The following is an 18407-nucleotide window of genomic DNA, read 5'->3' on the forward strand; positions in this document are numbered from 1 at the left end:
CCCTCTGCTGGTGTTGCTGAAGAATAAGCTGTGCACTCAAGCCCAACCAGAGCCGCCCTCACTCAGCATCCCTGGTTGAAAATCTGCCTGCGGAGGTGTTCAGGAGGTGGAATACTAATGACCTTGCTGGAGGGTCTTTGCTCTCTCCATCTTAGGGATAGTAATGCCAAGATAGTGTAGAAGCTGCCTGGAGCTGTCCACAGCTTCTCATTGGAGCATCAGACACTGGTTTAATCTGTCTCCTTTCTGAAAGGCCGGTTCCTTTGCAAGTTTATAAGTGGCAAGTTCTTAAGTAGAGGAAGTTCAGAGGTGTCAGTTTGGATTTATAATCTACTTTTCCACTCTGAGCAGAGACCCACAGTCGTGCAGCAGAGGGCTTCCTCTGGCTGCAGCTGGAATCACCTGTGAGTTTGATGCCAGAGGGTCTGATTTAAAGGGTCCTGAGTACAAAAATTCCCACTTGTCTCTCTAGTTGTTAACATTTGGCCACATTTTGATTTATTAATCCTGCTCCTTCCACCATTGGAGATTAAATAGCAGATATCCTTACCTTTGATTCTTAGATCAGGCTTTTTTTTTTCTCCAAAGATTTCTTTTTATGCCTAGAGTTGGGGTACAGGCCAGAGTTTCAGGGGGTGAGAGGAATCACCTGAGACAGTGTGGGGAGCAGAATAGAGTACTGGAATATACTGCTGAGGGGGGCAGTAGTGGGTCAGGAGAGGTCTGCTGTGCCCTGTGGGTCAGCTCCACATTCAGGAGGGTCAGTAGATTTGCCTTGTGGGGGTTGAACTCAGGCTGTGCTCAGCAACAGCAGTAATAGCACTGAAACTTGACCCCTAGGCCACGAGGGAGGCTCTATTGTGTTCTTTTTGATGCTGGGGGTCTTCAAGCAGCCAGGGAAGACTAACAGTATCTGCCTCTGTAGTCTCCTTTAATCGGGAAGCAGGAAGAGACATTGGTTTGAGTTGTACAGCTTCATCCTGCACAGGTGTTTTATTCATTTCTCAAAACACCGTTCCTCGGGGTCTTCCCTGGTGGCGTAGGGGTTAAGTCTCAGCACTGTCACTACTCTAGCCTGAATTCAATCCCCAGCCAGGAAGCTGACTCATTTGTGGCTCCAAAGACCTCTCCTGCCTCACCAGCTACTCCCCTCAGCAGTGTATTCCAGTAAATCTGCTCGTTCTGCTCCCCCCTCTGTCTCTGGTGGATCCTTTCACCACCACCTCTACCCTGCCACCTTTGGCCTACACCCCAGTTTTTCTTTTTTTAAAAAAGGTTTTATTTATGCATACAGAAATGGGGTACAAACCAGAGGTGCAGGGACGGTGAGAGGATTCACCAGAAACACATTGGGGAACAGAACAGGCATATCTATGAAGTACACTGCTGAGGGGAGCAGCGGGCGGTCAGGAGAGGTCTGCCGCGCCATGTGGTCACTTCCGGGGCAAGAGATTGAACTCGCACTGAAGCAGCTGCAGCTAGCTTACAGTGCTGCATCCTTACCATTGCACCACCACGGAGGGCCCTGTACCCCAGTTTTTCTATGCAACAATTTTTCAAGTTTTTATTAAAAAAGGAAAAACAATTTAAAACAGAACACTGCCCCTGCAGTTTCTCTTTTGTTTTTTTAACCCTTAGTTTTATCCTTTTAAATAACTCCAATAAACTTTGAAATTAAATAAACTTTCAGATAACTTTTTGTGTGTGTGAAAATGAAATGATTTGGCTACTGAAAAGCCACTCACAGATTGTTAAAATTTAAAGTCATTTTAAAATACACCTTTGAAGTTATTTTGTAGAATAATGCCACTAGTAACTTTTTTAAACAAAGAACGCTCCCAAAACAGAGCTGGGTATCTCTGCTCGCGACTTTGCCTGCCTGATTCTGCGTCTTCTCCATCTTTTCTGCTCTAAAGGCAAGTTTGCTCTTTCTGTGCTATTTGTGGACCTCAGAAGGGCCTCTGGAGCTGGTTGCCTGTGGTGTTTTTCCCCACCTTTCTCTCTCTTCTGATCATCAGCCTTCTTGCTGTAGGAAGAGCATGCAGAGAGAGGTTTGGATGTTTTGCCGTTAGGCACCCTGAAGACTCTGATCGTTCCTCAAAGGCTGTTTGCCTTACTTACCCCTGTAGTGTCTTTTCCATGACTTTTTGAGAAGCATCTGTTGCCAATCGTGGGTCTGTTAGTGGTGCTTTTCATTTCTTTTCTTTTCTTTTTTTTTTTTTGATAGGCCAGAGATGTGGGGGTGAGAGGATTCACCAGAGACAGAACAGGCAGACCTACTGAAGCACACTGCTGAGGGGAGCAGCGGGTGTGTGAGGAGAGGCCTGCTGTGCCCTGTGGGTCAGCTCCTTGGCTGGGGATCCAACCCAGGCTGTGCTCAGCCACAGTGGTGATAACACTGAGACTTAACCCCTAGGCCACCAGGGAGGCCTGTTAGTGGTGCTACTAACTGGATCCCAGTTGGACCCTGTTCCCTACAAATTTTATATTAAAAATATAAAGAAATTAATTTATTCATAAGTTTCTTCAAAATTCTGGTTCCACCAGAACTCAACCTTCCTCTCTTATACAAAATATATATATATCTGCTCATGTATGTACAGAGTTTACGTTTTGTATAGAAAATGATCCAGATGTAGGGCCCTCTCTGGTGGTGCAGCAGGTTAAAGCACAGCACTACCAAACCAGCTGGAGCTGCTTCAGCATGAGTTCGATCCCCGGCCAGGGAGCTGACCCACATGGCGCGGCAGACTTCTCCTGACTCACCCACTGCTCCCCTCAGCAGTGTACTTCAGTAGATCTGCCTGCCTGTTCTGCTCCTCACTCTGGTGAGTCCTCTCTTCCCCTTCACCTCTGGCCTGTACCCGAGTCCTGTATGCATAAATAAATAAATCTTAAAAAAATACATCCAGATGTATTTGAGTAAGGGTAAAAGGTTTTCAGGTAACCATGACATACTAGTGTTCTCTTCTGTACTTAATTGCAAATGATATACTCTGTTATTAAAGATTTCTCAAGAAAAAACCCCAATAAGTAAAATATTTCAAAAAGACTTGCTAATAAATACCAGCTAATAAATGCAACTGCATGCGATACTAAATTACTGCTATAATCTTTTTAATGTTTAAATGTCAATCCATTTTGCTGTCTGATAATCACAGTAAGTCACATTTACTTCAGAACTTTTAAAAAGATCACAAAAATACAAAAGAACAGTAAAAATAAACCTAGGACATTTGTATAGGAAACTTTTTTTTAATTACTTTTTTGTTCACAGCAGTGGGTGGTTAGAAGAAAGTAATTCCCTCACAATTGAAATCCCAAGTGGGGTTCTGACTCAACCCAGAGGGCCACAGGGTAGCTTCTCAGCCCAGACCTCTGAAGTAGTCTGCTGCACCCCCTCATTTCACAGCTGAAGGTTGGAAGTGAGGGAGGCCCGTGAACTCAGCTTCCCCCATTGCAGGAAGCGCCCCTCCGGCGGCGCAGGTGAGCCCTGCCTCCCTGGCCCTGGGGGGCTTCCTCTCAGGCCTGGCTCTCTCTTGGCGACATAACTTAATTAGAGCTGAAAAGCTCTTTCTTCCCGCATATTTAACTAATCAGGGCATTGTTCGCGTGCTCCAACCAACTGTGGCATAATTTGCTCTCCTCAGCCGCTCTGGAGAGGCGAACTGGGAGGGGGAGAGAAAAACCGCTTTGTTTGAAAGACGTTATCTCAACTTATGCTGTCCCTTTAGAAAGTTCTGGTTGGAAAAGAATTTGCCCTCCTGCCACGCTAGCTACCTCACCCACCTCACCCACCCTTCCCCACACAAGGAGTGAGTGTCAGGAATGGGCCGAGACCCCCTTGCTTTGGAAGTCTGCCCCTGTTCCTTTTGTGTGCTGTCAGTGTGCCTCTGCTCCAGGTGAGGTGCCCTCCAGGATCGGGGACAGTTCTGGAGTAAAGCTACTTTGCAAAAACATTCTTGCCTCCAGCTGCAACAAGACTTTACTATTTTACAAGCATGACCTTTTGTTTTCAGTTTCTCACAGAAGACTTTAGTGTTCATTGTGTTCATACAAAACTGTCTCACTGTCTCCTGGCAGTGTCTGTAGCATGGTTTGAAGTGCACAAAATTCTTTTGGTAACTTTAGCCTGTCAGCCTTTGCACCCCTAATCACCCCAGATTCGTCTCAGGGGCGTTGAGGTACAGTAGCAAGAGCCAGGACCTCAGGCTGAGAACATACTGATTTCTAGTCTCTGCTCGGCCAGTTACCTGTGACCTCGAGTGAGCTTTTCACTTCTCTGAGCCTACGTCCTTCACGTGATGTCTGGATGGTAAATCTCCCCTGCCAGTTCACTGAGGTTGAAATGGGGTGCCAGGCCAGGACCCGGCCCGGAGGAGAGGGTCCTCACGTCACCACCTCCCCCCGGAGCTGCTATGCAGTGGCGGGGGGCCGCAGGAAGCAGGTGCCTTCATCCCTAGAAGCCCATGGCAAGGCAGTTTGGTTTGATGCTCTATTTCAGATTTCGATGTTTCATCCACAGGTCCCCAAGTTTAAAGTGCGAGTATTCCTCGGTCTAAGTAGAATCAGGACAGAGAGTTGAAGTGGGTTCATTAGTGATGCAAAGTTTACCTCAGGGAGAACATTCTCAGCTTTGGGCTGTGATCCTGGGTTTCTTCACCAGCCCTTCATTCAGTGAGAATGAAGGGAGGGTTCCCACCTTCCCGGGCAGGCTGTGGGACAGTGTGAGGGGGCAAGGGTGGGGCACAGTGTAGACAAGCAGGGGTGCTGTGAGACTGACCACTGCCTCTCGGGGACTCGTGCATCCTGCAGCCACAGCAGATGCAGGAGAAGGGCCGTGAAGGAAAACACAGCCTGTGACGTAGGAGCCTGTGGTGTTCAGACCCGAAGAAGGAAAGGGGTGGCCAGACAGAGCCGGTAATGAGAATGGGGTCAGCCCCTGTGATGGAGCTGAGAAGAAAGATGGGACTGGCTGCATATTGAGGGAGAGTCTGAAGAGACCTTGGGGAGTCCCTGGAGCGCAGGATGGCTGTGGTCTCTGCTGGGAGCGGGCTTATAAGCGCAGCCAGACCTTGGATCTGGGCAGCTGGCCACAGCCCCAGTGCTACAGGGATTGAATGTGGAAAGGAGGCCTAGGGCCCAAGAGGGAGTAGTGGGAGTTTGGTGTCCCACTTACAGGCTCTGCTCCCTCCGCCCCTTCTTTCTGTTTGCCACCCCAGAATAGCCCTCGCATCTTTTTTGGGTCAGTTCACACTGCTCACCCAGCCCTGGCCCTCTGTCCTTTTCCCAGAGTCTGCAGGCTGCAAGCGGCTTTAGTCCAGGCTGCTCTGTGTGACCTGGAAAGACAGTGGGCCGTCCTCAAGAAGGAACTTGGGAAGGTTCAGTTTCCACTTGCTTCCTAATTGTCTGACTTTTGAACCTAAAAGGCACCTGGCTTTTCTGAAGTCATCAGTTTCTAATGGGATGCATAGACACAGCTTATAAATGATCAGGGTTTTGTTTGTTTGTTTGTTTTTAAGATGTATGTATTTATGCATACAGAACTGGGGTACTTGCCAGAGGTGCGGGGAGGTGGTTGAGAGGATTCACCAGAGACAAAGTGGGGAGCAGGACAGGTGGATCCACTGAAATACACTGCTATGGGGAGCAGCGGGCGAGACAGGAGAGGTCTGCTGTGCCATGTGGGTCAGCTCCCTGGCCGGGGATCAAATTCACGCGATAGTGGTTGCAGATGGCATCATAGTGCTGTGCTTTCACCCCCTGCCATCACCCTCCTCTAGAGCCGCCAGGAGACTCTGGCTCCCCACATCCAGTCTCCTCATCTCCTGGAGTCCCCCCACCCACTTTCCATGCGGGGAAGCTGGGCTTCTGCTGCCTGATCTTTGTTTTTGTCTATAGAGAGGGGCCATCAGAGACCCCTGAGTGAGGTCCAGTGCTCCTTTATAGGCTGGATAAAGGGAACCAAAGGAATACGACTCCTCAGCGCTGTGTGCTGCAGAAGACAGGCCTTGTTCTTCTTGCACAGCTTGTTCTCCCCAAAGACAGAAAGTCCTATCCACAATTACTGGCCTGTTTCTTCTCCTGTCTTTTGACTGTCTGTCTTCTGGCTTTTTTCATTGCTCATGTGTATCCCTTTTGGAAATTAGCAAGTGGAACTGAGAATAAGCCCAGCGGTGAGCCCTGGTGGTGGACTGGACTAAGGACAGGTCTGCTTAATCTCAGTTGTTCTGTATGATGGAGATAAGAGGCTCGGAGAAGTTAAGTTACTTCCCAAGATACCAGAGCGTTAAGAGGCAAAGCCAACATTCAAACTCCGATCTGTTTTTCTCCAAAACCTGTGCCATTTTTTTCAAAGCAGAAATACCTTTCCTGTCTCCTTTCCTTGTTTGAGTAAAAAAATTAGTACACCCTCATCAGGCTACTGAAAGTAAAACATTGGATACACCAGTGTAGACCATAGAGCAAGGGAAACGTTGCTAGGCCTAGCCACTGTGCAGAGTGACTTGGCAATATCTGGCCTAATGAAAAATGCCCGGACATGACCGTGCAAGCGATCCTGCGAGTAGATGCTGGGGAACCTGCTGAAATGTACCTTAGATACTACACAGAAAAGTTCACTTGTTCATGTTCATGGCAGTGCTGTGTTGAAGAGAAAAAAAGAGGGAGAGAGGAAAATCAGCAAGAAAAAAAGGAAGGAAAATATAGGAAGTGATATATTGATTCCTTAAAACACTCAGTGTTGTTAAACTTCAATAACCTGATATTGAACTACACTACATGGATAAGTCTGAAAAAATAAAGGCTTGTTGAGCACGCACACACACGCACACATACACACACACACAATGGAGCAGACAGGGTGCAAGGTAGGGCCCCGGCTTCCATTTTTGGCTGTGGGTAGTTGGTTGTTCCAGCATCACTTACTTGTGAAAAGACTGTTGTGTCCTCACTGAATGGTCTTGGCATCCTGTCGAAAATCAGTTAACCATGATGTATGGGTGTGCTCTGGTGCCTCAGCTCGATCCCATTGGTCTACGCATTCTCTTTGTGCCGCTCACACACTGTCTTGATTACTGGCTTTGCAATCCATTTTGAAACCAAGAAATGAGACTCTTCCATCTTTGTTCATTTTCGAGATTCCTTCGGCCACTTTGGGACCCTTGCATTTCCAGTCGGAGGTTTTAATCATTTTATTGTGCTCCTTTCTATGAAGGCATGAAAATAAGAGCCACTGATCACCAGTGAGTCTTTGTAGTATGTAAAATCAGTGTATGAATTTGAGAAATAAGATTGAAAAAATGTGCTCCCCCTTACATCATATTAATTTTCGTTGTCAAGTTGAATCAGTGCATGGGAAAGAAATTCCAGAACCTGTACTCTGCAGGGCCTCCTGGCTACCTGAAAGATAATAAATTCATCGTAGTGTCATTTTTCTTTTTGTGTTAGAAGGAAAATTATTCTAATAAAGGAATAATTATAATAAGTCTCTTCCCTACAGCAATAACAGCCAAATGAAGAAACGGCCAACATCTGCAGTGGGCTATAAGAGGCCAATCAGCCAGTACGCTCGGGTTGCCATGGCAATGGGGTCCCACCCCAGGTACAGGGTAAGAAGCTGGAAAGGGAAAGAGGGGAAGGGAGAGCCCAGGGGAGGCTCACAGCTCCGATTCCTCTGCCCTCCCTTGCTCCCCCATATTTGCTGCGTGCCCAGAAGGCTCCGTCCTCGGTGCTGCTGCTCACGCCTGGTGTGGTTTTCCTGCCACAGGCTGAAAACATCATGTTTTTGGAGTTGGATGTGTCTCCTCCAGCTGTCTTTGAGATGGAATTCTCACAAGACCAAGAACAAGACCCTCGGGCACTACACATGGAGCGGCTCATGCGGCTGGACAGCTTCCTGGAAAGACCTTCCACGTCTAAAGTACGGAAGTCCAGATCCTGGTCAGTGCCACCGCGGTCAGCGTGGGCAGTGGGCTCGGGGGCAGGACATCGCCTGGGCTGGCTGGGGCTCAGCCGGGTTGTGGTGGTACCTAGAGACTGTGAAGAGAGGGCAGAGATGACTGGGGCCCAGGGGTGGGGAGTTTCTACAGGGTGAGGAAAGGCCTCACTATCCTGGCACGTCCCAAACCGCCCGATTCACCCACCTCACCCCTCTCCCCTGCAGGTGCCAGAGTCCTCAGCGGCCTCCGCCTGCCACCACACATGCCTCGCTGGCCCCCACCGCGCTGCGCCCCACAGCAGTGCTAGACCATGAGTGACGCCCTCAGGCAGACGGCCTCAGCCAGACTCGTGGGATGGGGCCGCGGCCCTGATCATCTCATCCGCCTCGCTGTGTGTGTGCGCGTGCATGTGTGTGTGAGGGGTGGGTCCGGCAGGTGTGCCTCTGTCAGCCTCCCTTATTTAATTAACGTTATTTATTCGTGGAGCTCAGTGAGAGTGGGGGCAATGTCCTCGCCCTCGCCTGCCGCGGTCACTGTACAGCCTCCTTTTCTCCTGACTGGCCCCTGCTCCCCAGTCACACCTCAAGCCTCTCCCTGTCAGCTGCCCCCAACAGGGAAGGCGGCCAGTGCCTGAGAAGAGAGCACTTATTCTCTTGGTCTCACTTCATCATCTCCGTCTCCTCCACACGTGAGCCACTCCTAAGCACTTTCTGGGCCTAGATGCCCCCCCCACCCCAGGCATCCTGTGAGGACGCGAGAAGCCCTGCGGGTTTGGGCCTGTGCTCCCAGTGGCCAGAGCCCTGCTCTTCACTCTCTGGGCCTCCAGCACCTCTTTCAGCTCTTGGGCTTCTTTTCAAGGACTGTAAACGACATCATCAACAGCCCACGCTCTTCAGCTTTGGCAAGAACCCATGGCTTCTCAGACTCGGCTTTCGGCCGCCTTCCCGACCCCTCGGAAGGAAGTCGTGCCCCAACCAGTCGCTGTCTCCTCAGGACCTTCAGGAATGAAACAGTCATGGAGACAACATGGCGTCATCCAGGGAAGACCCTCCTCTGGGGCCCTTGGTTTCTTTGTCCTTGGTGAAGTAACTTTGGCCAACAAGCCATCAAGCCAATTTCCCGTCTTTGAGAGGCTGCTCCCTCGGTCATTGTCCCACAGCTTACAGTGGAGCCATCAATGTCTTTCTCCTCAGCTCAACAAAGGAGTGGGGATCTTGCTTTTCCTGCTCGGGGAGCACAGAAGTCAGAGCCCCCGCACAATCGGCCAGCTCTGCCTGTCACCCCGGATTCTGGAGCACTGATCTGTCGAGACCTAACCCTTTCTTCAGCAGGGTGCACAGTGGTGCCTGGGGAGATGCTCTTCACCTACCTTTGCGACATCCTAAGTGTCTCCAGGTATCTTGAGTGATAAGTAAATTTCTACCGAAAACAGAGATTAGTTTTCATTGACGTACTCATTGAGTGTATATTTTGGTGGAGGGATGAAGTGAGCATGAGCGAAAACAAGTGGCTTAGGATTCCAAACCCCTGCTGGTGGGAGTCTCCAGTTCCTGGAATATGAGGAGCCCAGTGATGGAGGAAAGACCTGCGCTGACACACCTGCCTGAAATGTGGCATGGGAGGAGGCATGGGGGCTGGTGACCTGGTTATTCTCTTTCCATCAGGAAATGAACCCTTCTTGGTCAGTCCACATTTTGCTCAAAGGACCAAATGATGGTTTGGTTTAACTCAACAATGCTGTCGTTTCTGCTGTAATTACTGGACTAGATGGTTGGGCAACTTGAGTACTATTTGCTCTTGTCCTTCAAGGAAATAACATTTTCATCAGAGCCCGGGAGATCGAGACTCAGGAGTCAGATTAGAGTTTTGGCTGTGGCTGGGACAGGAGTTATGTGTAGACATCCCAGGCCTGGGCACAGGGGTGCCTCTGGGCCTGCCTGGAGCAACCTCCACCACTGACCGCTTTCTTGTTTGTGGATAAAGCAGCACGTGTCACCCCCATTCATCCCTTGGACACATCAACTGCACTGTCTGATCTCTACCCTCACTGTCTTATAGCACAAAACATCCAACTTCACCACCCCCAGTCTGCAGGCTGGGCCCAAGGTGTGGTAGGAGGAGAGGCTCCTGCCTGCAGTTTCGTGTCCGTGCGTCTGTGCGTGTGTGTTTCGGTGTGTGTTTACCTCCGCAGGGGTGTAAGTTATGCTGGGAACAGGGCCACCAGGGTGGCTGGATCTCAGTCTCTCTCTTCTCTTTTCCTTTTGATGTATTTGGTTGACAAAGAAAGGGCCTTGATTAGGACCAAATTTCCATGTGTGTTGCGATGGTCTTTAGGACAGTGGTTAACAACACGGTGGCCCGTTCTTGTCACTATGACAATACAGGACATATGTAATATATAAATATATATATATAACATTACCCTATGTCTTCTTGGCTTAGGATGAGGCCTCGCTGTTGAGCTGAAATGCACCTGCAGTTCAGCGCTGCCAGCGGCTGAAGGCCCCAGTTCTGTTCGGATGAACACAGTGGTAATAAAGGAATGAGTATCGTTACAGAGTCGCTGGCTTGCCTGTTCTTCCCTTTGTTTCTTCCGGCTTTCCCCCTTCTCATTTTCTCCTGTCTCTCTCACTCTTGTGTTTCCATTAGGGGCCCAAGAGTATTTGGGGCCCAGCTGCACCTTGGAAAAGAACTGGCTGCATAGTAAAAGGGGACCCCTCCACCCCGTCCTCAGACGGGGCCCAAACTCGAGTCTGAATCCAGTGTCCAGAGCAGCTGTTTGCATGTTAGGCTAGCAGTCCCTGCCCAGGTAATTCTGAGCTATTTCTGATTTCAGAGCAGCCTCAGTGTTGTCCAGATTTGACAGCTCTACCCCATCTGCTAGACGTATCAGCTGAGAGAGATTAAAGCAGGAAATAATGTGTGCAAGGCACATCGAGGTGCCTGGGATGTGGTGGACACTGGGTCAGAATAAATCGAAAGTCTAGTTTCTCCTTATCCACTGTTCCCACGGCCTCGCCCCTCCCTCTGGATTCTAGCTATTGGCTGCCTGTTGCGTGGGGATGTCTTACAGGAAATGAAAAGTAGTTGCTGCAAAAAAGTCCCTCACCCAGGAGCTCAGAAGTTGGCCTGGTGTGGAAAACATGCTGTGAGCCCGTTGTCCAGACACTGGAGTTTTCCCCCAAGGCCACCTCCCTCTGTCCACGCCTGAGGCCTAAGATGAATGGGCATCCAGGACTGGGGTGACTCTGCTGTCGAGAGGGGTCTGCCTACCAGGTGTTGTGTTTGGTCTTTCATGCACTAACGCTCATTTAATCCTCCCAGGTGGAAATTACTGTCACGGTTTCAAGATGAGATTTAAGGACACTCTCAAAGAGATGACAGGGGATGGCACTGGGGGTAGAGTGCATTGTCCACAAGACAGCAGATGTCCATGACCAGTGTGCCCATCACCCAGAATGGCTTAAGAAAAGCTTGCTTCAGGTTCATCCTATATTCTGATCATTCTTAGAATGTGGTCCAGGGATCACCAGTATGCAAATGATCAGCCTTGGAGGTTCTGTCTCATAATTCAGGATAGACCCATGTGGTTTAGCCTGACGCTATAGGTTGACTTTCCCATCTTTACTTCTAAAAGTTTTGCTCAAGAAGAGTGTGCACCCAGCTAAAAATACTCATTCCCAGGCTTCCTTACAGCTATAGGTGGCCACAGGACTTCATTTTGACTAAGGAGATATAAGTAGACGTTAACTAGGGGTTTCTGGAAATGCTTTTGCTTTCCTAATACAGTCATCATCTGGGTCTCCCTGGTGGCCTAGAGGTTAAGTCTCAGTGCTGAAACCACTATGGCCTGAAGTCCATCCCTGGCCAGGGAGCTGCCCACATGGTGCAACAGACCTCTCTTGTCTCACCTGCTGCTCTCCTCAGCAGTGGATTTCAGTAGATCTGTCTGTTCCATTCCTCACTCTGTCTCTGGTGAATCCTTTCACCATGCACCTCTGGCCGCACACCCAATTCTTCTAAATAAAATCCCTAAAAGAAAACAAAAAAACCCCAACACATTCATCATCTGTTTCTCCCCTTCCCCTTTCTTCCTAATGCCTAGAACTCAAATGTATCTTCTGGAAGTGCATTCAACCAGTGTTTATTGAATATTTGCACTTGAACAAGCACACCACTGCCACCTCAGTGCAGGCACCGAGGCTGCTCTCAGGAAGGCCAGGCATGGCTCGCAGCCTCTCAAAGGCACCCTGGTGCCACAGGAGCCCCTGGGGTCATCCCTGCCCCTTCTTCACAATTGGGCATGAAGAATACGTGCCACACAACCACACTGAGTATTACCATCCAAAGCTCCCATTTTACAACCAGGTAAAGGAAGTCAGAAAAGGAAAGTGATTCCCCTAAAGCCACACAAATGACCGGGAGGCACCACTTCCATGTCAGACACCATGCTTATATTTTTTGTGTTTTTTTTATTAATATAAAAAGAATTTTAAATCACAGAACAGCTGTAAAAATCATATGAATCCTCAGAGACTCTTCACTCAAAGCCCAGTTCCCATTGTCCAACTCTCCCAAGAGTGACCTTAACAGCAGTAGGGCCCAGGTGAGGGTCAGGTATTGTGTCTGCCTGTCATATCTCAGCAGTCTCCTATCTCAAAGAATTTCGTATGAAAGACATTGGACAGAGGTTTTCCCAAATTTAACCAACATTATAAAAACTTACATGATGTTACCAACAGTGAGATGAAATAGAAACTTCTAAACTCAATAATAATAATAAAAAAAAATTTCAAAGATCTCCCTGGTGATGAAGCGGTCTGCAGGCCTGCAGCACGAGTTCCATCCCCGGCCAGGGAGTGACCCACATGGTGCAGCAGACCTCTCCTGTCACCACAGCTGCTCCCCTCAGCAGTGTATTTCAGTCAGCCCTCCTGTCCTGCTCCCCACTCTGTCTCTGGAGAATGCTTTCACATACATACCCACACATACTTCCCAGTTCTTGTATCAAATAAATAAGATAAAATAAAAACTTTTCAAAGAAACACTGACCTTATGCATTTATGATCAAGGTCCCATTAGTGGGCCCCAAAGGTGGGGAGTCCTGGGGTTTAGGCTTCAGTATCTTCAGAGTAATCTATCTTAGTGCTATAGGTCCAGGGAAGAGCTTTTCTGTCAGTGACTCGAGGTAGAAAGCAACTTTGCATTTCCATTTGGTATATTTGTTCTGCTTTTTCTGTTCTCCCCACACACAGACCATTTCCCACCCCAAGCCCTCATCCCAAAGGATTTTCTCCTTTTAAATAGAATATAAATGGACAAGTATCACCATGGAAACATTTACTAATGTAAAACTTAAAAAAAAAATTGTTAATACATGCCAAGTCAGGAAATTTGGACTAAATAGGTACACACAGATGCATATACACATGCAGAGGAATAAATAAATCTTTTAAAAATTTTTTTATGCATACAGAACCAGGGTACAGGCCAGAAGCACAGGGAGTGAGAGGATTCACCAGAGACAGAGTGGGGAGCAGAACAGGCAGATTGATGAAGTACACTGCTGAGGGGAGCAGCGGGGGGTCGGGGAGACAGGAGAGGTCTGCCGCGCCATGTGGGTCACTCCCTGGCCGGGGCTCGGACTCTTGCTGAAGTGGCTGCGGCTAGTTTTGCAGCTCTGTGCTTCAACCTGTTGTGCCACCACGGAGGGCCTCAGTAAATACTCTTAACATGTTGATCCATGAATTACAGGAACTATTAAGAAGGGGGAGCAAAGAGCTGCCCGTCCCGCCTTGTGACCCTGCCAGTCCTGTGCACAGGCAGCACCCCCAAGGCTGAGCTCCCTCAGGGTGCTGCCACTTGGCCCTCAATGGGCAGATTGGTACTTGCATACACAGGTGTACATACATCAGCTACTGTGTGGCATGCATATTTGGCCGACAGGTGCTTCGTTCCACAGCCAGGTGTTGGGACTGTCTCCAGAGGAGAGGAGGAACAGCTTCGCAGTCGACAAAGTGTGAACATTACAATACAGAGACCCTATGAGACGAGGTGGAGGGGCTAAGAGAGAGGCTCCCAACTACAAGGGTCAACACAACTTATGTCCCTGATGGGAAATGGTGTTGCTTCCCAGCTCCAGTGGGGGAGGGAGGCCCTCTGCGCCAGAAGCAGCCCCCGCAAAGCTGTATAAGTGGGTGCTGGCTTATGTGGAGAAGTGCTTGTGTGTCTTGCCAGGATAGAGCACTTGCAAAATTGCCTTGTTTCCAAATAAACCCATTGTATTGGTGGAATAAATGACAACAATAATTATGTCAACAACATCGACATATGCACATCTGATACACAACCGTAACTGATTGCACAGATTGAAAATCCCACGATGAATTGACTTTAGCTTCTCCAGACTTGGGTACTGAACAGAGGAGGTGCAGTTTACAATCCATTTATGTAGCACTTAGAGAGAGAGGTTTTTTAACTGTGGTCAGCACACAATTCGTTTTATGTGTGGGTATGTTTTAAATACCAGCAAAATGGGATGGGGCATCGGTGTCTGGACCTGCCATGATTTTGGTCTTGCAAAAGGCACAGTTCCCGCAGGCTGCGCTCTTCAGCTTAAGCAGCTGCCCTTCCATCCAGCTGAAAGAACAGGCACTCATTTTTGATGCTCAGTCTGTGTGACCTCCCTTTTCATCCAATAACCACTCTGGAGTGTAGCTGATTAAAGGTCATCTTTATTTAAAAATAGGCATAGTCTGGTGACACAAGTAGACTGCTCACACGGGGGAATTTAAATGCATCCAGTCTTCCTCCTTCCTTCCTTCTTCCTTTCTTTATATCCTCCCCATCTTTCTCCTTCAAAAGCCAGTAGGCTTATTGGTAGAAAATTAATGATGCCAAAAGAAAACATTAAAAAATAGACTATCTTTTATTTTTGAGAATGGATAAAAACATATTTTACGTGCCTACATTAAAAAAAAAAAGATTTATTTATGTATGCATACAGAACTGGGATGCGGGCATGAGGTGCAGAGGCCATGAGAGGATTCACCAGAGTCAGAGTAGGGAGCAGAACAGGCAGACTGAGAAGTACACTGCTGAGGGGAGCAGAGGGTGGATCAGGAGAGGTCTGCCGCGCCATGTGGGTCAGTTCCAGGGCTGGGGATTGAACTAGCACTCAAGCGGCTGGGGCTTGCTTGCAGTGCTGCGCTTTAACCATTTGCACCACCAGGGAGGGCCTGCCTACATTTTTTTTTAATTATTTATTTATTTATTTTATGCATACAAGAACTGGGTATAGGCCAGAGAAGCCGGAGGTTAAAGGATTCACAGGAGACAGAGTGGGGAGCAGAACAGGCAGATTTGCTGAAATCCACTGCTGAGGGGAGACAGGAGAGGTCTGCTGGCCACATGGGTCAGCTCCCTGGCTGGAGTTCCAACTCCTGCTGCAGTGGCTGGCTCCAGCTCCATCATGCTGAGACTTACCCCCGGGCCAGCAGGGAGGCCCTTGTCTATATTTTCAGTGAAAGATGAAGAACACAAATAGTTAAACTTAGGATAAAGGACCAACTTCACTTCTGCAATTCAGTGATTTTTGTATTTGGTTGATTAATTTATGTAGAAGAGAGGGAGAGGGAGAGAGAGAAGAAATGGATTTGCAGACAAGTTCTAAAGAGACATGAGATAGCTCATCTTCCGGAGACCTCCTCTGGGAAACACCCCATCCTGGAAGGACAACACCCTGGTAGCAAAGGCTGAGGGATCAGCAGGAGCAGCCTGTCCTGGAGCACCATGAGCTAGCTCCAGCAGTTCTCCCAGCCCCTTGGTCCAGGGGGCCAAGGAAAGAGCGAGAATGTCAGTGTCACAATGTCAATGTCACCCTTGAAAAGGAAAAGCAGATTTTCTGCTTCTATGATTATTTCACTTCTGGAAATGTATGCCAATACCAAGCACATTTCCCCCGGGGGTGGGGGGGTGGGGCTTCAGGGGCTTTGCTAGCATTGGAAGTCCTGCCTAGGGGCCCAGATCCTTCCTCCAGGTCTTCTGGCAACTCCCTTTGATCCGCAGAAGCTGCCTGACTCAGCTTCGTCTAGCAGAGACCAGGGCTGGCTATGCCACAGCAGCTGCAATCTCCAGTTGCTCATGGCCTTTCTCCTTGTCTAATTAAATCCTTGTTTTTGATGGCATTTTATTCCACTAGAGCCGTGAAAACCACTTAATGGAAGAAACTGTTTTTCCGCACTAAGCACAGTAAGGGAGAATCACTCTTTATACCCCGCCTCTCCCTGCAAGGGAGCCCCAGAGACCAGCCTAGTCCCCACTCCCCTCACCCCCTGAAACTGCAGAGCCCCCTGGCCACCTCCACTTGATTTGCTTTACAAAGGGAAAATAATTCTTAGCAAGCTGTTGAGAACCTGCTTCCAATCAGAAGAAGAGGGAGGGGAAGAGCAGGGTGCCAGTGAAATCTTTACAAGAGACCTAATGAGTAAAGGAGGGTATGATAGCTGAAAACATTCAATTCCAACACCCACGCACCCATGCAAAACCCCTGTTGCCAGCCAGAACAGGAATCCAGTTCAGGAATGAATCTTGATGCTATTGTTCATTTCATCAAGGAAGGGAAGGGTGTTAATCTCGGGCGTTTCATTCATTGAACGGCTATTTGCCCAGCACTTACAAAACGCAAAGCAACATGCGAAGTGCCCTGCCACGGAGCCCCTGGCCTCTGCCCAGCTCAGCCCTCCTCTACTGCTCCCTCCCACATCACATCTTGCCTGACTCTGGGAGAGCAAACTCAGTGTCTCTGTTCCTATCTTTGCTTTCAACTTCCCTATGTCCTCCCTCCCCTTAGAACATTCTCTACTCAGTAGCCAAAGAGATATTTCACAGAAAAGAGTTTATATTTTAAATGTAAAATAAGATCATATGAATTTCCCACTTAAAACTTGTGTGTGGGGCTGCCTGATGGCTAAAGTGCAGCACTATTAAGCTATCAGCAGCCACTTCAGCTCGAGTTCATCCCTGCCCCAGAGGTGACCCACATTGCCTGGCAGACCTCTCCTGACCCACCTGCTGCTCCCCTCAGCAGAGTATTTCAGTCAGTCTGCCTGTTCTGCTCCCCACTCTGTCTCTGGTGAAGCCTCTCACCACCCCTGCACCTCTGGCTTGTACCCCAGTTCCTGCATGCATAGCAAATAAATAAATCTAAAACAAAACCTGAAGGGAGCAGTGGGTGGGTCAGGAGAGGCCTGGCTGCAACATGTGGGTCATCTCCTTGGCCAGGGATCCAACTGCTGCAGTGGCTGTGGACAGCCTCATAGTGCTGTGCTTTAACTCCTTGCACCACCAGGGAAGCCTCCTTCCTCAGATTTTTAGATAGCTGCTGGCCCTCTCTCATCATTAAAGTCTCAAAATCTAATGCCACCCTTTCTGAACAGCTTTTCCTGGCCACAAGCGTAAAGTGGCTGCCTGCTCTGCGTTACGCATTTTTTGTTTTCTGAAAGCTTAACAATTATCATTATCAGAAGGCCTTTTATTTGACTGCTGGCATTAGTAGTTCTCAAAGTGTGGGCTAGGGACCAGCAGTTTGAGGGTCCCTTGGGAAGTCATTAGACTGCATATTCCTAGGTCCAGCTCTGGACTTAACCACACTGATATTTTGAAGGTGGGGCTTGTTAAATACCAAATGTCTGATTGAATTAATTTTAAAGATCTAACTGGCTCTGGAAAAGGATTTATGAATGATGAGCACCCCACCTACCAAGTAGGAAAGCATTGCAGGAAGTTCTTTCAAATGGAAGATTTTTATAGTCTGAAAGAGGGTGGGCCAAGATTTTTGGCAAAAGAAAAGAAAGAGTATTTCAGGCTAAGCCCCCTTCCATTAGGGGAAGGCATGGATGATGACTGGAAACTCCAGATTGATTAGTTTCAAAGTCCACTTCTGGGAGACTGTGAAATCACACTTAGGTTAAATGTGAAGTCTTGGGAGTTGGCATGAATGACTCCATTTTGGGTTTCTTGTTTTTCTTCCCCTCTCCCTTCCACCCTTCACTCCATTCCTTCTCCCTCCCTTCCTGCCTCCCTTTCTTTTCTTTTTTGGTTTTAAAGATTTATTTATTTATACAGAACTGGGGTATAGGCCAGAGGTGGGAGAGTGAGAGTTTTCACTCACTAGAGACAGAGTGGGGAGCAGAACAGGCAGATTGACTGAAATACACTGCTGAGGGGAACAGCAGGTGGGCCAGGAGAGGTCTGCCATGCCATGTGGGTCACCCCCCTAGCCAGGGATCGAACTTGTGCTGTAGTGACTATGATAGCTTCATAGTGCTGCGCTTTAACCCGCTGCGCCACCAGGGAGGGTCCTCTTTTCTTTCTTTCTTTCTTTTTTTAAGATTTATTTATTTGTGCATACAGAACTGGGGTACAGGCCAGAGGCTCAGGGGCGGTGAGAGGCTTCACCAGAGACAG

General features: G+C 48.5%; 1 protein-coding gene across 2 annotated transcripts in view; it reads left to right on the forward strand.

Annotated features, from left to right (window-relative positions):
- The window catches only part of KIF3C (kinesin family member 3C), a 32294-nt gene extending 21792 nt beyond the window's left edge, over nucleotides 1–10502 (forward strand). Inside the window, exons 6-8 of one of the 2 annotated variants that reach the window (XM_012727460.1) lie at nucleotides 7502–7610; nucleotides 7769–7921; nucleotides 8165–10502. In XM_012727460.1, coding sequence (XP_012582914.1) covers nucleotides 7502–7610; nucleotides 7769–7921; nucleotides 8165–8254 — 352 coding nt within the window. In that variant the 3' untranslated portion in view covers nucleotides 8255–10502. Of the gene's footprint in view, nucleotides 1–7501; nucleotides 7611–7768; nucleotides 7942–8164 lie in introns of both variants that reach the window. The other variant, XM_004686388.2, reaches the window with a different exon arrangement.
- The last annotated feature ends 7905 nt before the right edge of the window (nucleotides 10503–18407 follow it).

Source organism: Condylura cristata, unplaced genomic scaffold (assembly GCF_000260355.1).
Source record: "Condylura cristata isolate star-nosed mole 26May11 unplaced genomic scaffold, ConCri1.0 scaffold00020, whole genome shotgun sequence".
NCBI classification, from domain to species: domain Eukaryota; kingdom Metazoa; phylum Chordata; class Mammalia; order Eulipotyphla; family Talpidae; genus Condylura; species Condylura cristata.